The sequence below is a fragment of the Vidua macroura genome, chromosome 9, assembly GCF_024509145.1.
Source record: "Vidua macroura isolate BioBank_ID:100142 chromosome 9, ASM2450914v1, whole genome shotgun sequence".
NCBI classification, from domain to species: Eukaryota; Metazoa; Chordata; class Aves; order Passeriformes; family Viduidae; genus Vidua; species Vidua macroura.
Window position 1 is genome coordinate 16,412,897 of NC_071579.1, and position 17,128 is coordinate 16,430,024.

The 17,128-nt window shown below is 37.5% G+C and overlaps 1 protein-coding gene and 1 long non-coding RNA gene across 6 annotated transcripts in view; one reads left to right on the plus strand and one right to left on the minus strand.

Annotated features, from left to right (window-relative positions):
* LOC128811293 (uncharacterized) overlaps positions 1-17,128 on the plus strand; it is a 64,176-nt gene that overhangs the window by 18,072 nt on the left and 28,976 nt on the right. The gene's annotated exons all lie outside the window — the stretch shown is intronic.
* Positions 5,048-17,128, minus strand: part of BRDT (bromodomain testis associated) — a 48,675-nt gene continuing 36,594 nt past the window's right edge. For 2 of the 3 annotated variants that reach the window (XM_053984777.1, XM_053984778.1), the window contains exons 13-22: positions 16,936-17,049; positions 15,233-15,358; positions 14,290-14,357; positions 12,929-13,091; positions 12,070-12,182; positions 10,643-10,784; positions 8,814-8,887; positions 7,351-7,568; positions 5,959-6,118; positions 5,048-5,251 (exon numbers count right to left, since the gene is read on the minus strand). In XM_053984777.1, coding sequence (XP_053840752.1) covers positions 5,183-5,251; positions 5,959-6,118; positions 7,351-7,568; positions 8,814-8,887; positions 10,643-10,784; positions 12,070-12,182; positions 12,929-13,091; positions 14,290-14,357; positions 15,233-15,358; positions 16,936-17,049 — 1,247 coding nt within the window. In that variant the 3' untranslated portion in view covers positions 5,048-5,182. The remainder of the gene's footprint in view (positions 5,252-5,958; positions 6,119-7,350; positions 7,569-8,813; positions 8,888-10,642; positions 10,785-12,069; positions 12,183-12,928; positions 13,092-14,289; positions 14,358-15,232; positions 15,359-16,935; positions 17,050-17,128) is intronic. The other variant, XM_053984779.1, reaches the window with a different exon arrangement.

The following is a 17,128-nucleotide window of genomic DNA, read 5'->3' on the forward strand; positions in this document are numbered from 1 at the left end:
CCGAGCGCGCCCTTGAATGCCCTTACCTTATTGCCGTGCCAGAGGTGGATAACTACAGGCATGGGGCTGTGTGCTCACACCATAGTGTTTTTCAAGACTGCATTCTTTCACTGCCACTTCACTATTACCCATTTAAAGGTGATTTTGTAAACATATTTATAGTTTTAGTTATTATATGCTAATACTAGTGAATGTTTCTTAAAAAGATAAATCACTAAACTTGACTTAAGTCTGTATCGCTATCTCAGCTCTGGAGGGCTGATAGAGGCTGAACAGTCCCTGCCTGCCCATTAGTACATCACTACAAGCATACACCAAGGAGTCACTGTCTCGTACAAGGCCACAGAAGCCAGGGTAAGAAGAAAGTCTCCAGTCTGTCTCCTACTAACCTACTCATATGCAGGGTAAAGGGTAATTTAAAACTAGAATGGCTCACATAATCCAAAACTGTAAGTACAAGTGTAACTATATGAAGCAATTGATTTTACAGGTTGTAAAAGTGCGTTATAAGAAATTGCCACTTATTAGCTCTAGAAGATAACAAAATGTGGACATGGTATTTGCTGACTACCAGAAAAGTATAAATGAGCTCGCATGTCAAATCCTGATCTAACTCATTGCCTGGCCTGCTCACCTTTACTCCTAGATCCTTTGCTTCTCAGACTAAAGTATATTGGCAAGTTCAAGCCATTTGGAGGCCACGCGAGAGTCACAGCTCATATGTAGGCCTACATGCAGCTTCTTGCCATTTGAAGAGAGCAGCATTGCTAAATTCTATGAAAACCAAAATTTTTTCTTGGTCCAGATGAGTCTGAAGGATTAGAACTTAACTTCCAATAAATATTTTTGCTCTGTCCAGCAGTGCAAGTAGAAGCTGGTACAAAGACACCATCCATCTGTTAACTCTAAGATGTGTGATTCAGTGAGCTAGTTTTTAAAAAATTGGGTAAGCATGTATGCAGATAGAATATATATAATTTTTCACTATGCACGGAACACAGCTTGTCGATGACTTTTGTCTCTAACATACCAAATGCTTTCTCCTACTTGTTCTAAATTCAGACTTACAAATATAGACACTGATGTTGAATCCTAGGCCCTTTGAAGGCAGTGACAGAATTAATGCTTGTTTCAATAAGGTCAAAATTTTTCCTTTTTTATAAAAATCAAATAAAATGAACCAAAGCAGCAGAAAGGAATTATAAAGAATGGCCTGTTACTGCATGTTTATGAATTTAAAAGTTTAAACAAGTTAACACCCAAATATGAATTTACTTTCTTTTACTAAAGATAATATTTTACATAGCTGTAAAAAGCTACCAAGCTTCCTGTTACCTATAACACAAATGTAATATTAGTGACCTACACCAGCTTCCAATGCTGAATAACACTGTTCATGATCCCTGCTCCTTGTCTGAACACAAGCTTTACAAACTTAAGGCCAGGAGCTTTATCAGTCTGCTGGGGAAAAAGGTGCAGGGCTGTTTAAGGCTCCCTCATTCTCTTGGGCAAGAAGAGAAGGAACATCAGATGCAGATGATTCAGTTCAGACACCGACCTCTGCAGACTCCAGTAGGATTGCATGAATCATGCCTACTGAGCCGGAGCTTTCCCTTCGTGCTCAGATTACTCACACTGCCAACCCTAGGATTAGCATACAGCTAATTTCTTATGCATCAGACGTGGTGCTAATGACCTTTCTTGTAGGGAAGAAGCCTTTGCAACTTGTCAATATCAGACTAAGCAGCAGCAGAATTTCCCCTGAAGTATACCTCAGTAAACCAGTGACCCAGTTAGATAAATTAGGAAGTTTGGCAGGAGCAAAACAACCAATGTGGTTGTTTATATCATGGTAGCCATCAAATTTTTAACAAACCAGTAATCAGAATTAATTACTGGAAAACATCCCCTAAGAGAAATTGGAAAACACATTTGAAATTCTGAAACTGACCATAAGCTGTCACTTGCCTTCAAAGAAAGGTTGATGAAAAATTTAGGCAGGGCAATCACAAAATTCCTGTAGTCATCTAGAAGACAAGAAGGAATAAAGATAGAACCATGATGTGCCTTATTATACAAAGATATTTGGCCAAGCTATGCAGTAGTTCTTGTACAAAGAAAAAAGCATGGCAGTTTTTTTCAGAAGGATAGAATCAAGTCTGTTTTTATTTTATACATCACTGACTACCTCAATAGTTATGTCAAACTTCTAAATTATACAAACCTTTTGACTATGGAGTTTAGTTATGCCATCTTGAGGTAGTGGATATGGATCTGGTATCAGAGCTGGGAAGAAGCTAGTGCTGGTGACCTAGCAGTTCTGAGCAGTGTTTGCACAATGAAATTGCTGCACACCCTAATGCAGGATTTCTGGGCACCACCTGTGCTCCCTTAGCTGGCCTGTTTTCCAAGGAAGCTGTAGAATTCCTCTGTTATTTAGGAACACTTACTTTGTATTCTAGGACTGTCCACATATGTGTTGCAAGCGTGTTTGTACGAGGCAAATGCCTTCCACATGTTTTCCAGGATTTTGCAGAAGAAAGTTTAGAATCTTCCACCTGTCATATGAATAAGAAAAATTGAGGGCCCCGACAATTATTTTCTGTTTTTACATTTTGATTTTCTCATTTTCTGCTCTAAATTATTGTTGTAATGGTTGCCAAGCCAAACCAACCCCAGGGCAGATGGTCTTACGTGCTTTGACAGTGTGCTTTGCCCTCCATAAGGTGCCATCTGCCTGTTTATCTTTTGTCAGCTCAACTAATCCTGATTCTCTGAGAGACAAAAGAGGACAACTTTGCACATCACTGATTCTGCCTCTGCCTCCAGCCTGACCAACTCATAGTTGATAGTAAGAAATTTACCATATTCCATTTATTAGTGACAGAGGAACTTCTTAAAGCTAATAACTATCTTACCTTTCATTGATATGTACATACAACCTACTAGCATAGACACAAGTAAGCAAGTGACACATTAAAGCAGCTGTTTTCACAAATGATAAAGGTAAATGAATGGTGTAACACAACTTAGTACACCTTTTATCTGTTAGGTAGCTAACAATTTATTTAAGCAGCTTGTTTGCAGGTGGGCATGTACCCAAGTGCTATTCCTGCATCTTTGAGTGTGTTCATGGCTTTGGGCAAACAGTCCTTAGAGGCTTGTTACTCCCTTACCTCTGGATTCTGCCTTCTGTCTGGGGACAGGAACTGATTATCCTCTCCAAATGACTTGGAGGTTGCAAATAAAAGATTTATCAGATTAGCATTAGCAGCACTGACATTGTGACTTTAAGCCATCATGACACTATAGAGTCATGGAAGCTGGAATTAGTTTTTGAAGGGACAAAAGCACCAGTTCCTACCAGCAATGCCCATATAGCTGTATCCAATGGATGAAATGCTCAGAAGGAATTCTTGCCCTTCCCTCTGTCACCTCCTGTTTCCAAAGCAAGAGCTCTTGAGCTTGCATTAACCTAGAGAGAAAGTATATCCAAGTGACAGCAAGGTAGAGAGTCCTGGATGTGAACTGCAGTATTTTATTGCAGGACAAATAACTCTTAACAATGTATAAGCTACAAATGAAGGCAGGTCACTTTTTGATGTGGATATGAAAGACACCCTAACAGCATCACTTACATTACAACCTTTCATCCCAAATCCCTGTCCTAGCCAAGTCCTCAAATCTCCCAAACAGCGTACACGTGAACATGCCTCCAGGCCAGCACATCCCTGGACATTTCAAAGGGTGCTGGCCCAGTCTGAATGTTTGTCATACACACTCTTTGTGCTTTTGAATGAAATAATACCATTCCAGCAATGGCAGAATTTGAAGATCCATGACTATATTGAATAAATATATTGGAACTAGCACTAACTCATTACCCTGCTACCTGAAAGACCAGATAGCATTTTTGGGCATGCTTTAGCTGGCATTTTTGAATTTAGAAGCAATTTTAGTGCTGAAAATTCAGTTATTTGTAGAAAGTTTCGTTCACTTAGGTTACTTAGTTTGGTTGTCTTTGGCAGAACCTCACCACAACTGGCAGTGTTAACCTTCACTTTTCATCCAGGAACTTGACAAATCAAAGTTCTCTTTTGGGAGAGAGTTTTGAGTGGGAGGCTCAATGAGATCAGTAGTCTCCAAAGTGGAGTGTGAGAAGAAACTATTGAATACAATTTTTAAAATTACAAAATAAAATAATAAATAAGCAGGGTTAAAAATAAAACCAAATTTAAAAATATTATAAAATAAAACCAAATTAAAAAATATACTAGTACAGCAGAATATTGTATATGATTTATAAATTAATAAATATACATGTCTTGGGGTCCATGCTTAAAACATTTAAATGATGGAGTACATGACAAAAAGGGTTTGGAGACTACTAAACTAGATTGTCTGAAGGGGGCCCCTTCCACTCAGCATTTCTGTAATACACACTTTGTTTTGGTATTAATTCCATAAAACAATGTTTTATTTGTCCTGTATTTATTTCCCATACCTGTATATAATCAACAAGCATGTGTGGCTTTATATTCTGGTTTCTACCAGACAATTTTTTGACACTAATATCATCTTGCATCAATTAGAAAATATTTCAAACTGGAGCCAGTTTGCCATCATTTCTTCCTGAGAAGAACTAGATCTATGTGGCAAACATGTTTGCACCCTTAGCTAAATATTGTGTTTAATGTATTTTATGTTGACATATCTGGGCCTTAAAATACATACAAGTAGATAGGATTTACTGATTAAATTAAAGAGTTCATGGAAGTTTTTTTGTGATTACAAGTAATGTCACACCTCCTCCCCCACCTTAGACAGTATCACTTTTAGAGAGATCTTTTTGTCACAGCCCAGATTTTGTACAGGTGTGTCACAGTAGTGATTTTTTAAAATCACAGTAAAGTGATTTTTTTATTTTAACAGCTACACACAAAGATGAAACTATAATCAAATGAACAACTCCATTCTACTGTGCAGAAGAATAGATTACATGTTATAAACAAGCAGTGAAAAGAAATAAATCTTGTGACACTTCAGGTATTAGTGAACAAGTTTTTAATACAAAGCATTTTAGAGAAGAACTTTAAAGAGGTCTTAACATTTAAGATTCTAACTAGTACAAAACTGTGCTCTTTTTAGTAGTTTAAGTTAAATTCTATATAAACTACTGCTTTCACTCCAGATATTCTTCGAAAGATGCCATAATATCTCTCTGCAGATTCACATCAATTATCCAAGCTGTCTGCAAGAAAGCAAACAAGTGTCTTTTCAGAGCAGTCAGACATTAATGGATACTATGCAGGTCAAATACCTAATGATTTAAGAGAAAACTATGAAGCATCATCTCAAAAAATGTATGTCTTTTCTGTTATGACAAGTTTGAGGGTGCATGTTGTTGAAGCCCTCAGAAAAGAGCTGAAGGATGAAAGCTTCAGTTGAACTTATTTGAATCCAGCATGATCTGACACTGGTACTTACATTCTGTTATAAAGCACTATGAATTCTTAAAAAAGGCAGCAATTAGAAAACATTCATTACTGTCACCAATAAAACCAGTTAGTTTTAAAAAGGCTCAGGCCTGGTATTTCACACCAGAACAGTATGACTAGCACTTTTGTCGACATGGAACACATTAAGGAGGATTGACAGCTTGCAACACCCAAGGTTTGAAATTAGTTAGAGGGCAGGGACTCCTCTTCAGAATTTTATTTTACCACACAATTATTCTAAGCTTATGGGAGTACTAGGACCAAGCAGATAGCTTTTCATATGATGTCACTTGAAGACATACTTTGAGTTTCCTATTGCATTTTCTGCACTAACTCTTCAGACAGTATAGTTTGTTGTTTCCAATCATTCAGATCATTTGAAATAAGGACCTGGTGAAATATTTGTTTATTCTCTAGTAAAGTTGAAAAAAAAGTAATGTAGCAAGAGTCAGAAACTTACTGCTTCCTTCCTTCTGCGTTCTTGTTCCATTTTTCTAGCCAAGTTACGGTCTTGATCAAGAATACATTGTTGAGCTTCGGGCAGTTTACTCTTATGTATTTCTTTTTGAAGCTCACAGTCTGTCACTGCCATGGCATCCAATCCTGTGCTTTCATGGCCCCTTTAAAGACAGGAGAAGAAATCAGTATAGGATAAAAGTTTTGTGGGTTTTTTTTTTCATAACAACCTGATAGAATTCTGCAAATAATTTAAATCAGTGCCCAGCTCTTAAAGTGGGCACTTTCACATTGTTTCATAGTGATTTCCCTTCACAAGAATTATATGCACATAATTGTTGGGCTGTAGTAGGTTCATGTTTCCTGTGTCCCATTTCTAATCTGTATGCATATGGGATTTATAGATATACTACACAAAATTTACATACACTTGCTTTGATATTCTTTATTTTCTGTTACTTTCTTGGCCTGTGATGTTTTTTTCTACCTTCTTACTCTTCAATTAGTTATTTGAGGTAGATTTAACTAACTTCTGAACCAGGAGTATACTCTTAAGTTTCTCAAATTCTGTGATTATTAAAATAAAACAATCTAAACAATTGACTTATTCTAATACAACCAGCAATGGGCAAGTGCAGGAAAATGTAGGAACCAGCTCAAATTTATCTTTCACAGGGTGAAACAGGCAAGGGAAAAAAAGCAGACTACTGGAGAGGGAAATATTACAAACAGTTTCCAAAAGGTGGCAAACAAACTCCAGGATATTACTGCAATGCAGTAATTAGTAGGCAGTCATTTATCCCACTCAGCATGGCCACAGACCTCAGGGCACTGCCTGAAACAGGAGCTGCAAACAGCTAGGGAAGCAGGGGCTTATTTAAGGTGCTTTTCACAGCAATGCAGAGAGTTCTGCTGTATGAAGTGGTGCACTCTGGAAACCCTGTATACCCATGTTAACAACATTCTCTCCAAGACTGCACTATCCTGTATCCCCTTAGGAGAGCACTAAGATGAGTACATTCCTGGCTACAGGTATATGAAAATAGGACAAATGTGAACTCTGGTCATTAGTGGTCCAGAGGACCAAAACCCCTCACTCTAGTACCCAAACAAAAACCAAACTCCCCTCCATGAAAAAAAAAAAAAAAAAAAAATCCAGAAGCAAACTAACAGCAACGACAAATAAAGAAATTCCTGGGAAGTTTCTCTGACCACTGAAATAATACTAATTTGAAGAGAAAAAGCTGCTCTGTGCATTTTGGATGTGCAGTTTTGTTTAGCATGGTACATCTCCCCAGTCTCACCTGACATGTGGCAATTACCTAAGCCAAAACCCTTGTTCCTGAATAACTAAGCTCCCCAGTACCATACAGGCAAAAACCAGAATAATACTTACACAGAAGTGGTTACAAATCTTTTGTTTTCTTGTGGAAGATTCTGCAGCTCCCTCTCGGCTTGCACAAGAGACCTTTTTGACTCCTGCACTTGCCCGCTCCTCTTTAATACAGCGGCCCTGAACTGATTGAAGCTCTCAGCAGATGCTTTTATTGGAGCTGGGAGCTTCATCGTTTTACACAGGCTTACCCAGGAATCTACAGTCTTCAATTCTGCATCCTGAAGTTATTAGAAAAAGGAAAACACAGAAAACAGTACTCTGCAACTACTTTACCTGCTTAGTTCTTACATTAGCACAATGTTGTTTGACTAGGCCTGTTAGAAATAGCTACACCAAAATATCCTTCCTTTGGCAGGATATTAGTGCATATACAGCAATCTGAGCAAATTTTAATGTTCTTTCTCATCAACTTTGAGAGTTTCTGGCAATATGCCAACAACTGTTAGCATTTGTAGCTATTCTGACTATTTAAGTCTACCTGTCCACTTTTTCATTTCAGAAAACATGAATTCACAAGGCTGAATTTACACAAGGTCCATTGACAAGGTTTTAATACAGAGAACATCCCTCTAATTTCTATATGCAATCCTTACATAATAATAGCTTTATATTAGGCTTGTGGGTTTTGTATGTTCCCCTGTGGCATTTTTTTCATAGCGTAAATCACAATAAAACCAGCATTCTTAAGAAACCCTGCTTCTAGTAGAAGCATGTGCTTATGAAGGAAATACATATTTTTGGAATTGAATTCACCACATCAGTTAATAGCTTTCTGAAACCTAAGTGCCTAAAGAAAAATCCTAGAAACATTTTAGGTCAACAGATGATATAGAAAACTTTTTAGGCTAGAGGTTGACATGATCTAGTATTAGTAATTTTGAATTAATATTTTCAATTAGCTGATTATAAGAAAAGACTTTAGTAGATAAGAAAATGCCTCTGTCCTTCCAATTAAGATAACTTACTGTATGCTAGGAAAGATTTTGCTCAACTGTCATTAATACCTTTAGTCATTAAAAGTGCTTTGTCTTATTTCAAAATAGGTTTTCCAATAGCACCAAAACTATATTCCACACTACTCTCATTTTTTTGCTGGATCAGTAAGGGAAAGCACACTAATGACTTGGATATCAGAACTAGATCAAGGAACACTAGTTCCTTGTTTAAATATTAAAACTAGATGAAACAAGCCATATTTTAATAAGGCAACATGGGCATATTAAACATATATTTGTGTGCATATCTTATATGCTTTACCTTCTGCAATAAAGAGAGCAATTTGTTTGTTTAGCACTAAAAATGAGCTAAATCTGTACAGATTATAATAATGGCAAAGGCCTATTATACAGTAAAAATTCTAATTGTAAAAGAACATATTTTTAGGGAAGATCCTAGGTCAGGGAGTTATTCAACCTAGTAAATACATTCAGCCTCTTCTCAAGTAGAACTTGAGCATCACTTACCTTTCTTGGAAGAAGTTCAGACACTGGCTCTAGTACGTTTTTATCATTAGATTTATCACTGGGTGTACAATGACCTGATGGAAGAATAAAAAAAGACTTTTTGATCATGTTGATTTTATAGACTATTCTTTCTCAAATTTAAATGATAAAACTTTAGTCTTCAAAGGAATTGACTTAAAAGCTTACAGTGCAGTTTATTATTTGGTTCAGAATGCCAGAAATTCTCCTAAGTGTTTCCTAAGCTTAAGTTAAACTGGACCACTTCTCAACACTTTTTGGGCAGGAAAAAGTATAGCTAGCTCAACTATAGATGAGAAATTAACTCCTGGTTAATTCTAGGAGAGGTCCCAGCAGAATGCTTTAAAGGTTTGGTCAGGAAGACTGAATACAGCACTTTGCCACTTACTTCCTCCCCTTCCCACCCAGCCCTCTTTCCTTTTGATTCCAGCTTTAGGTGTACCTGACTGATCACGCAAACTCATTTCACCTAAAGCTCTCAACCCTATTTACTTTTTTAAATAGCAGTTAGGTCAGCTATCAAGGGCTAGTCCTCACATTTCCAGTAACCTAAAGATATACAAATACTTCATGCTGTTACTTCTTTATTATTTGAGGGGAAAAAAAAAAACCCAAACACTAGTTTCAAAACAGAGATAACACATTTTATCTCATTCAGCAACAATCCTCTACTGTAGTTTGAGATGTTTCATTATTTAAGTAAATGAAAATAAAAAAACTTCAGGTAATATGTTGACACTTTTTTTAATTATGCAAAGGATAAGTTTTTGAATGCTTGAATCCAGAGTTCTGGATTCAAAGTATCAAACCTTCAGCCAGTGTGTCATTAAAGGGGTTTTCAGAAAGACCTCACAGCCACAAAACTTCGTAAGTAAAAATCCTTAGCTGAGGCCATGGTCCAATTCCAGCTGCTAGAAGTCTAAGCAAAAGGGGGCAGTAGATGTATGGCTTGGTGTGTTAAGTCCCTAAAATTAATAGAAATTCATGGAGAATTAAATCTCTATTTTTAGAATTGCTTTAATACACTGCAACTACTTAGCATTATTCTTTGCCAAAAATAAGAGTTCATCAGTGAACAGGCTCTGCCTTTTAATTTCATCAAGTTTTCAGAAGCTTCTTCCCTCCCTATAAAGGTGTTCTAGAGGGCAAAGAGTAAAGGAGAACCCAAAACAATCATGTCTGATAATACTGGACACAAAGAGCATGGATGTTAAGTCAATTCTTTAGTTTGAAATATGTATGAAGTATAGAATGCAGCTTTCAGAGGGCCAGTGTTCTTGTAGTAATTGCAAGTTTATTCCATAGTGAAAGTCTCTTTCACAGTGATTTGCTGTCAGATCCTTGTCACCAAGAGCCAAAGATAACTCAGACCACACACACACAGAGTGCTCTGGGAAAAGAAGTCCATGAAGCTTCAGCAGAAGACATTTCAAAAGCCAGTGAAGTTCAACGGATTGAAGCATCAATTCTCAGACTTCATGGAAGACTGGGTTACTTATCCCTAGTACTAGTACTACACTGGCAATTACTTATCACTACTACTACATTCATTAAATTCTTAAATGAAAAAGTAATTTTCTTTATATATTTTAACAGAGAACAAGAACCAAACATCCATTTAATTTCACTTTTTTTTTTTAAGCAGCAGATAAAAAAGGAAAAGCAAGGGAAAACTGCATACCCAACCATTATCCTGCAAACTTATTAACATGCAAGGTGTTCAGCATGATATTTCTTTAAACCAGTTTCATGTGCATTTTTAACCTTGCACCCCTGATAATGGCTACAATTTTTATTATGACATTACATACTTTGTTCCTGACTTATGGTTATTAAATCAGCAGTTCTCATGCTGGTCTTGTTTTGAAGTTTATTTGATTTGTCTAGATGTCTTGTTTCCTCAGCTTGTTTACTCCAGTCAGCATTGTCAACTTGGAAAATGGTGTTGGACACCTAGAAGAGAAGCTAGGCTTCAAAATATGTTCTTTATATTACTTGTGTTTAGCCTATGAGGATTCTTATTATACAGCATCAGGATTAAAGGCTTAGAAGTTTACAGCAGTAAATTCTTGCAGCTCTAGCTTCTGTAAACACCAGGGAAGAAAGAGATTTCATTCATATTATGGTAACCAAAGCTAGTTCATAAATCAAGACTTCAGATTTAGAATATGCACAGCTCAGCAATCCCAAGTGATGGAGTGGGTAGAGAATGAGAGACTGATACAAGATCTTTAACCCTTAACATTGTACAGCAGAATACAGTTGTCATAAAGGCAGTTGCTGCACTCTAGCTTGTGGATCAGGGTAAAGGGCAATGATCTTCAGTGCAGTGATATTTTCTCCTCTGTGCAAGATTACTCTGTGTAGTAATCCCTTGAACTAAGGACAGTGCTGCACAAACGTGAGTCATAATTACCTGCTACCTTGGACAGTGGACACCAATAGGAAAGGGTGAGCTGCTTTTCATCCTTACTTGCAGGACACATTCTTGTGCTCATAGATTCAAGAGGCAGTTTCTATCCATTGCCAAAAAGAAAGCTATTACAGCCTGATAAAAGCAACTAAATGTTCAACCATGTTCAGAAGGATTATTAATCATCATAGGATGGAAGTGATCCTGCTGCAGTAACAGCAATAACTTCCTTTCCTCCACAGAGGCCCTTCTAACCAGGATACTCTCCAAGAACATATTAAGACAGAACTCAACAGTCATTAAATATTTTACAACCTCATCTAGACCCTGAAAGCCCCAGTTTTCACAGCTTTAGGAAAAGGTATGAAAAGCAGCACACTATCCCAGTATAGCCTCCAGACCCTCTGTATTGCTGAGTTTGTGAAATTGATATTTCTACAAAACCAAAACACATATTTTAATCTGCCTCTTTTGTAAATCTTTTGGTTTACAGGGTGGACTTTTAACCTGTAAGTGTGTAAGGGTTACTTAAGTTCAAGCTATAGCCCTGAAAAGAAATAAAATAAGCTTTATAGTACACTATGAATGTGATCAGCCAAACTTTCCTTTTGTGTTACAGCCAAGAGGCAATGAAGTAATACCCTGCTAAAGGATAAGAATCACTTTATTATTGGGGTTTTAGAAAACTTTTCTTGTAAACCTTAAATGGCCTTCACCACATCAAATTCAAGCCTGAAGTATTGTATTACATCTTATTTAAAGGGTAAGAACATGATTTACAGATGCTGTTTGAAATTAATTCATTGGAGAGAAGCACATATTCACCTCTGGAAAAACATTTCTGGAGTGGGTGACAGAAGCCTGACTTGTCTTTGGAGTGCTCTGAGGAGTTTGCTGGTCTAAAGCATCATGCACAGCAGGTACAGCTGAGATTTTACCTGAGAAAGAAGTAGGGTATGATTTTTTTCCCTGTCATGTAAAATGCAGTCCTACATTAGAAAATTAGGTCACTGTTTAGATCTGTGGAGTAACTCAGTATTGAGATATGTGTTCTAACCACGTGATTTAAGAGTTATTTTTACTTAGTTTTTAATTGATTTCTCAGTTAGTCAGCTACCAGTTCATGCTGTCTTCTACTAAAATCTCAGAAGTGTCCAATGTTATTAGACTTTCGTAAATGAGGGAGGGAAAGGAATAGCTCCTTGCTATTGCCTTAGTTCCTAAGCAAGTTCATGTATCTGATGTATCTAGACAACAACAATTAGTTCAGAGGACCTGTGGCACCAAGCCTTACATTCAGCAAGTAGGCATTTCAGACATGAACTTGGGTAGTGGGCATGGGTTTAAGTATCCAATCCTGCCTTAAGGTGTTCAACACTTCCTGTAACTCCAAGTTCATTGAGGTATCCTTTTCCATCTCATTGGAAGGAAGCATGAACACCTCCTGTTTTTAATACTATTTTGCCCCACCACAAGTTTCCCAGTAATCTGAAACCCCTCTCCAATCCTCAGCGCTCCTATGCTTTAATTTACATCATGCTCTTTGGTAATCCATACTCTGCAAGAACTTTTTCAGTTATCCACTTGCTAACCTCCAAAATTCCAAGATAAGCTTGTTTGGCAATACAGGCATCCTGACAATCCTTCTTTCCTCAGCAGTCTAATATAGGCATAAATGTATTACCTGAGAGAGTCTGAGCATTTTGTTCTGATGTATTAAGTGATCTACACTGAAGCATTTGCAGTATATTGGGAGGTTGCTGCTGCAGTTCAGATGATCCATGATTTTGCAAGCTGCTAGTAAGAGAGGAGGGCTGTGCTTGCAGAACAGCATTGCAGGATGTCCTCTGTAAACAAAGTGGTATTCTCTATAAAGAGACTGCAGTTAATACAGCCAAATTTTTTAATAGCTATTTGATCCTCTTTTCCACCACTACCCATTTCCACTGTTTGTCAGATTCAGTACCCCTCGTATTGTGATACTGATCCATTATTTTCTAAGCATTTAGATGACAAAAAGCCATGAGGTAAAGTGCACTCACTGCCTCAGTCTGACAGGTACAGAAAACTCCTGAGAACAAAATGTAATGCGAGGATTTCAAATATGATGTTTGTTGCTACTCAGAAGGTCATTAAGGGGCTGTTACAACTGACCAAACTGAAGCTCATTTCCTGGATCCTGTTTTCTCAAGTTTATTGCTGTCATTCTGTCATTGCAGAGGCTGAACCTCTTAAGCAAAAAAAAGGGTGTTGCATAATTCCTTCCCTGAATCTTTGCTTATGAAGATGCAGAAGGAGCAGCTGAATAATAAATTAGCAGCCTAGTTTCCTGTACTTTAAGAGAAAGTCAGTCTATTGCAAGAAGAATGAAGGTTTGGCTGTGATTTTGCTTTGAAATTCAAAGTCTCTGTCTCTGGTAGCTTCAAGGGAAATTCTTAAAGGCAGCTAACCTTGACAAGAAATAACACCCACTGTATAATACAGGAATAGAGCAACTCAATCTAAGAGGCATTAAGAATTATTTCTAGATAAAGCTGCTGTTGGTTCTAATAATACCATAGCAATAAGCAACATTAAAGTTTCCTGAAAATAAGTGGCACATTGTACAGTTTATTTATTTTTCAGGCATAGAAGAGAAGTTATTAATAGATTAAAAAACATTACACTGTTTGTTAGGTCAATTCTATACTCAGAGACCGATTTGGAGACTTTGCCCCTTTTTGGAGGTGGGTGGGATATGTGGAGCATTCTGCCCTTCTTCATCAAACACAATCACTGCAATGATAATAAAAGATATAAGCCTCCCAGTATATCTGTTCCTATACAGATGCATAAGATATTTTTAACAAACAGCTCAGGGGACATCTTCGTATCAATCAGTCCTACAGAACAAATAGCATTCAAGCCATATTCATTATTTCCTGATGAAGTTGCATAATTTCTATTAGAATTGTATGTTAAAAAAATAACTTTAATAAATTTATTTGTATAATAACTTTTATCTGTTTAGGGCAAAATTATTATATCCATTCCAGCCAGATTTACCTTAGACTTTTCCAGAGAATCTGGACAGTTCTGCTTGGCTCCAGTCTGTTTTGAACAGGTTTCTGTAACTGTAAATACAGTGAGGTGGGCAGAAAAAGGGGGATGGAAAAAGAACAAATCAGTCATTCACATATGTTTCATTATTCACACATAGAAGGTGTGAGTTGCAGTTGCACGTAGAGTCAACCTCACAGTGAAAGGAACGTTCTTATCTTGAATACTTTGACTTCAGCTTAATGTGTTTAGAGAACTTCTCCTAGATATAAAAAGAGACCACAAAGATTCCTACAGGATCAAGGTCTTCATTGCCCTTGATTCACTGTGTTTGCTTTCCCCATCACTAAAGAGGGTTGAGCATTCTTCTCACCTTATACCTCATATAGAGGTCTACACTGTAGACCTCCAGTTTGGCAGATCTGTTCTGTCCTAGAAAACTAAAGAGTTCTGTGTACAGAGAAACATCATTTAGTGTTCTGATGCTGTAATATCCTTTAAACAAACTTAAAACATTTTAAGCACCAGGGTGGATTTTGCCTCTACAGTTAATGCTGTAGGCACTTTTGTGGCTCAGGTCACCCTTCTTGCTGCAGATTAGAAGATGAAAATAAAGTGAATCACACTTTCAAAAAGGGATCAAAGCTACAAGAATAAGCTATAGCCCTATGGTCTAGTGTTCAGGTTAGATACAAAGACCTTTTGCTAGCTCATTTTGGTCCCTGTAGATTTTCACTGGTGAGTTGAATGGATGTAGTGGGGGGTTTGGTTGTTTTGTGTTACTTGGGATCACAGTATTAAGGCATTCATTTCATAGCCTTGGAATGGAGCCTTCAAAATGGAGCAAACCTAACCAAAGAAAACTAAAATCCTTGGTAAGCATGTGGAAAAGTAGGTGCTAAGATAGAAGATATTTTGCCTACACAAACACAAAAATAAGCTTTCTAACCTGATTCAGAGTCACTGCTTTCTGAGGAGCTAGAATCACTGCTAGTGCTGCTGCCAGAATCTGAGGAGCTGCTGCTGCTGTCACTCAGTCTGCTTGGCCCAGTACTTGACTCAGCATTGTTTTCAACTGCAGGAGAAAAAGAATTCAGAGCAACCTGCAATGGAGCATTCTTCTATACAAGACTACGATCAGCCTTGTTAGGTCTATTCTCCCATGTAAGACTTCATTTTATTTCACTTCCTTGTCTACTGTCCCTTCAGCAGTGGACTTGAAAACAAAGACTTCCCTCTAGAGAGGAGAGGAGTGGGATTTACCAGCAGCAAGCTAGTTGAATTAATGGTATATCCAAGAAGAAGCTGTAATCACACATTTTACAGTTCTGAAGTAGATTCAAATTGTAGACCTAAGACACAATTCAAGCAATTTTCCCCCATAAGCTTTCCTGTGGTCAAGAGCCTGTTTGTGTGCAGATTGCTGCTGCCAGACTTGCCTGCAGAGTTCTTTATCTACAGCCAGCTCTTTCTTCCCTAGCCATATGCACTCCCAAATTGCCATCTTTTGCCACCTCCCCACCATCTGACTATTTTGCATCTGCAGGGTTGATTTAACTCAGCTTATAATGATTTTGGAGTCAAACCTTTTTTCAAAGTTTTTTTCTCTGTGGAAGCTTTGAAAATGAGAAGTTACATGGATACCTGTTTCCCTGGACACAAGTCCAGATTTAGCTCTTTTAAACAAGCCAGATACCAGCTGTAAACATTTCCTAGCCAGCTTCTTCCGTCTCCTCACAACATATAGTTGACAATTGATTTCAGCTGCTTCTTTAAGATTTTCTTTGTAGGATATTTTCAAGCCATTATATATACCAGACAGGAAGACTTGACTGAGCTAATGCTGGATACAAATGTCCCTGTGTCTTCTAGGGCTGCTTCTATCATTTCAGCTGATTTTACATAGGAGCTAAATAGATATCCAGTGGAGGGCAATAACAGCACTCACTATTTTAATGAGGAACAGCTTGACTTATAATAGCAGCATCAGCTGCATTGATCCATTCTCAGCCCCTGATGAGATGACACTGCAGTAAGTGTATGGCTCAAGTATGCACTGAATTTCTGGCTTTGATCTTGAAATGCATTACTGCCTGAAAAACTGAATTTTTCTCCTAGGACACTTTAAGATTAACACAGCACACCTATCACTGATATACAAGTTTTGTTAGCATGACAGCATTAGTGACACTGCCATGTAAAAAGTATTACTAGAATTGGTTGTTCTTGCATCTCTAAACCACAGAAAATGAATTGCAAACAAATAGACTATGTGACCCTCTACATGCCAACAGGTTTTCATATATTACCATAAGGGAATTGTTCAGTGTCCCTTAATTTCTGAAACTGTTACCATCTTTACCTGTAATAAAGTATTAGGTGCAGGAATAAGGAAGCTGCTTTAGACAGGACAAGTAACTGACCAAATTTGCTGCTGTGACTCCAGCTCACTCAGCATAGAAAGAATCTTCAGACTAGCAGTGGGAAGCTTAAGACTAGCAGTGGGAAGCTTAAGACTAGCAGTGGGAAGCTTAAGACCCCACCTATTCTGAGGAGAAAGTCTCCAGATACCTAACAGGACTAAAGCCCAAGGGAAGAATTCCACTTGAAGCTATTTCCATTGCAAATGAGTAAAAGTAATAGCCACATTACTCTTGAAGCTCTCCTTCTTTGGGTTTAGTTGACCATTGACATCCAGTAGTCTCTTCTCTAACTCTTGTTTCCTCTCAAAATTAAGTTCTTCTTTTGACTTTGTTGGGTATTTAGCTGCATGTGAAACAGAAGTTAACATGAAAGCAAACCAGAAAGCAAATCTAGGGTTTCTTAAAACATCATTTATGCTACA